Here is a 4,168-nt window from a genome sequence, read left to right on the forward strand (position 1 = left end):
GGGAGCTAGGGGGAGTGGTGGCGGTGTGGCTGTGAGAGTGTGTGTGGGTGGGGGGTATGGTTTGGGCCTTAGGTTTTATATTGGACTAACATTTTCACTGCTGATTTGTACTACAAACCGGTGGTGAAACATTCTCGGTTATCATATGGTTTGTAATTTTTAATCGTTGGATCATAATATGTATTAGGGCTATGGTGTAGTATACAAACCAACGATGATAACTATCCTCGCTAGTTTTAACAAATTAGCGGTGAAAATAGTATATAGCCGCGTTGACAAGAAAATCGTTCCATACATATCTGTTATCCCGTCATGTTAATTTGGGGTGCCAAGTGCATACATTTATACTTGTACAAGTGAAATGCAAAAAAGGGAACAATGGCAGAAGAAAAGCACCGTGCATTTTTAAATTTGTTATGAATTCATCTAGATCCATAAACTTTTAAAGTGATTATATGCTTCTTTAACTTTTAAATTGGTTTATTCTAAGTTCATTATCTAATCATGAACCTAAATTTGTACACTTCAAATGAACCACTTTAAGAGTTCATAGACCTAAAAGAGAATGCATGAAAAGCTTAGAGACCCACATTGCAGTTCCCTCTTTTCACTTGCAATATCAAATGGAGTGGCTGATTATATTACGTGAACAGTAACCCGATTTGCATCAAATACCATCACCTATTTTGAAACGCCAGTGATTTTCAACTCACAGCACAGCGCATCTCCTCTGCCCCAGACAGTGAGCCGGGGAGAGAAGATTCAATGAACCCAGCAGATCCGGCTGACAACGAGTGGGGTACGAATTCCGCCCAACTTGGGCAACTTGCCTTCCGGGTTCGCCACCACATAAAAAGCCGGCGCCACCGGGCACTCCTTCCCCACCGCACCACCACCACCTCCTCTTCCCCCAACCCGTCCGCCGTTCCCTTCATCCGGCTCCTACGCCATTTTTTCCCTGTCGCGGTAAGCGATAGGGTTCGGCGTCCGTCCTCTAAATCCGCCCTCGGATCCAGTGGTGCTGTTGCTTCTCTTCCTCTTTCGTTTCGCTTCTTCCGGCGTTCTCGGAGCAAGCTTCGGCTTCGTCGACGGCGTTCTTGGTCTTTGGCGGCTCGACATGTCTCCGTTCCAGGGATACAGAGGTAAAGACCCTTGCTTTTGGTTAAGGTGTAAGATTTGAAGTTTCAGTTGTGGGGATTGGATTTCCTTTGGGTTTGTTCTTACCAGTTTTTGCCTCGTTTCTTGGATTAGGCGATGGGGTTCTCGCCGGCGTCCGGTCGCGGAAGCGCGTGTTCGCGACGGCGGCCGCTGAGCCCGTGACGGCGGTGCCCAAGAGACAGAAGCGCAGGGATGAGCCGTCCCTGGACGCGCTGCCGGACGAGTGCCTCTTCGAGGTCCTGCGCCGCGTGCAGGGCGCCCGCGCGCGCTGCGCGTCGGCTTGCGTCTCCCGCCGCTGGCTAGCGCTCCTCGCCGGCATCCGCGCCTCCGAGGCCGTGCTGCCCCCGGCCGCCCCCGCCGTGCCGGACCTCAACCAGGAGTACCTCAGCGAGGACGACGAAGCCGATCTGATGGACCTCGACGGCGACGCCCGCGAGAGGACCCTCGAGGGCAAGGAGGCCACGGACGCACGCCTCACGGCGGCGGCCGTCGCCGGCCGTCTGGCTGCCGTCTCCGTCCGCGGGAGCCACCCGGCGCGTGGCGTCACCGACGCCGGCGTCTCCGCTCTCGCCCGCGGCTGCCCAGAGCTCCGCTCCCTTACCCTGTGGGATGTTCCGCAGGTGACGGATGCCGGGCTTGCCGAGATCGCCGCCGAGTGCCACTCGCTGGAGCGGCTTGACATCGCTGGCTGCCCTATGATCACGGACAAGGGCCTCATCGCGGTCGCTCAGGGTTGCCCGGAACTGAAGTCGCTCACCATCGAGGCATGCTCTGGTGTGGCTAACGAGGGTCTCAAGGCAATTGGCCGCTGCTGCGCCAAGCTACAGGCAGTTAGCATCAAGAATTGCGCACATGTCGATGACCAGGGTGTGTCTGGCCTCGTCTGCTCTGCGACCGCCTCGTTGGCAAAGGTCCGGCTTCAGGGTTTGAACATTACTGATGCTTCTCTTGCCGTGATTGGGTACTATGGGAAGTCAATCGAAGACCTGACCCTCGCTCGCCTCCCTGCTGTTGGTGAGAGGGGATTTTGGGTGATGGCCAATGCCCTGGGCCTGCAGAAGCTCAGGTCTATGACTGTCGTCTCCTGCCCGGGACTCACGGATCTTGCTCTTGCATCTGTCGCCAAGTTCAGCCCAAGTTTGAAGCTTGTTAACCTCAAGAAGTGCAGCAAGGTCTCAGATGGATGTCTCAAGGAATTTGCAGAATCATCTAAGGTCCTGGAGAATTTGCAGATCGAGGAATGCAGCAAGGTTACTCTTATGGGCATTCTTGCTTTCCTCCTCAACTGCAGCCCAAAGTTTAAGGTTCTCTCTTTGTCCAAGTGCATCGGTATCAAGGACATCTGCTCCGCACCTGCGCAGCTTCCAGTATGCAAATCGCTTCGTTCCCTCACCATCAAGGATTGCCCAGGCTTCACAGATGCCAGCTTGGCTGTGGTGGGCATGATCTGCCCTCAGTTGGAGAATGTCAATTTGAGTGGTCTTGGTGCAGTTACCGACAATGGCTTCCTTCCATTGATGAAGAGTTCGGAGAGTGGCCTGGTCAATGTTGATCTGAATGGCTGCGAGAATCTCACGGATGCGGCTGTTTCCGCCTTGGTGAAGGCTCATGGTGCTTCTCTTGCACAGCTTAGCCTTGAGGGATGCAGCAAGGTTACTGATGCAAGCCTGTTTGCCATCTCTGAGAGCTGCAGCCAGCTTGCTGAGCTTGATCTTTCAAATTGCATGGTCAGTGACTATGGTGTTGCGGTCTTGGCAGCGGCAAAGCAGCTCAAGCTGCGTATCCTCTCACTGTCTGGCTGTATGAAGGTCACCCAGAAGAGTGTTCCTTTCTTAGGCAGCATGTCTTCATCCTTGGAGGGACTCAATCTCCAGTTCAACTTCATCGGCAACCACAACATCGCTTCCTTGGAGAAGCAGCTCTGGCGGTGCGACATCCTTGCTTAAGAGGAACAAGGCGATTAGTTACTGGAGATGCTGGGTCAACCTTCTCCAGATGCAAATATACGACCGTAGCGGTAGTACTTCAGTCTAAGCTTTATAGTTGAGTCTGGTTTCCGGCTCGTGTTTGTGTCATGATGGGTCTCCTGTTTGTCTTAGGGTCGGTTGTTTTCCTAGGGGGGTGTTTTTGCCGAGGCTTGTTTTTTTGCAGGTATCCTCCTGTGAGGATCTCTGTTCGTTGAGCCTTTGGCAGCCATTACCATGCACCCTGCCCTCTCCATCCCAACCTAAGCCCTTGTGATCAGTCATTCCACCATGCAGTTTCTCAAGTCGTGTTTGAAGCTCAAGTATTTGTTAAGTGTGTGTTCTTTTCCAATACTCCTGGTTAGAGTTGCAGACATCAACACTCTCTTTTGATTGCATGTGATTGCAAGTCCAATTGTTGGTGTCGTCATTCAGAGAAACTTAGCTCCATGTCTGGGGTGTTTGCAATCTCGCCGAGTGCAGTGTGTTGTTGGTCATGTTGCTATTTTACAGTGTCGGTAGGGTTTGCCTATGTACTTGGGATCTGGCCTTTGCAAGGTTCATTCTACAGAGCCTTTGCCTTGACAACCCTGTGTGGTTGTTTTTCTTCTCCAGAGACCTGATTTTGCAGGCAGGTGGTTTGAACACTGTAATATTTGCAACATTCTTCTGAAGACAAATAAAGATTGCTTTTCGTTCTGAGTCCTGTGCCCTGTTATCCAATCATGGTGTTGTACTTGTACTGTCCCCTGAATCCCTTATGGGTCATCCTGTTTATATGGCTTTGGAATTTCTATGTGTATTGTGTGAGTGACCCTCCTGTGATGAGCAGCGCTGCTTCCTTGTCTGACTGAGCTGGCCAGGAGCCCAGGACTTATGCAGTTATGCATTCAGTATGCTTGGCTTCTAAGATAAGATGGCCCTATTAGAACTGAACTGACTGGTGAGGTTCTGTCATGCTTGGCAATACAAAATGGAACTAAAGGCCTACTTGGATGCAGGCAACTCCTGGATTACCAATAATAAATTCTTAGCACTAGTATTTG

The 4,168-nt window shown here is 51.7% G+C and overlaps 1 protein-coding gene across 1 annotated transcript; it reads left to right on the forward strand.

Annotated features, from left to right (window-relative positions):
- Positions 1–870: 870 nt before the first annotated feature.
- Positions 871–3,822, forward strand: LOC136526888 (EIN3-binding F-box protein 1-like). Its single transcript, XM_066519462.1, has 2 exons — positions 871–1,142; positions 1,252–3,822. The coding sequence occupies exons 1-2, from the start codon at positions 1,118–1,120 to the stop codon at positions 3,102–3,104; spliced, it is 1,878 nt and encodes a 625-aa protein (XP_066375559.1). The 5' UTR covers positions 871–1,117; the 3' UTR covers positions 3,105–3,822.
- The last annotated feature ends 346 nt before the right edge of the window (positions 3,823–4,168 follow it).

This window comes from Miscanthus floridulus, chromosome 19 (genome assembly GCF_019320115.1).
Source record: "Miscanthus floridulus cultivar M001 chromosome 19, ASM1932011v1, whole genome shotgun sequence".
Taxonomy (NCBI): domain Eukaryota; kingdom Viridiplantae; phylum Streptophyta; class Magnoliopsida; order Poales; family Poaceae; genus Miscanthus; species Miscanthus floridulus.

Coding starts and splice junctions, on each gene's coding strand:
- LOC136526888 (XM_066519462.1), top strand. CDS start 1,118: ATGTCTCCGTTCCAGGGATACAGAG. Junction 1,143..1,251: donor TCCGTTCCAGGGATACAGAG/GTAAAGACCCTT, acceptor TTCTTGGATTAG/GCGATGGGGTTCTCGCCGGC.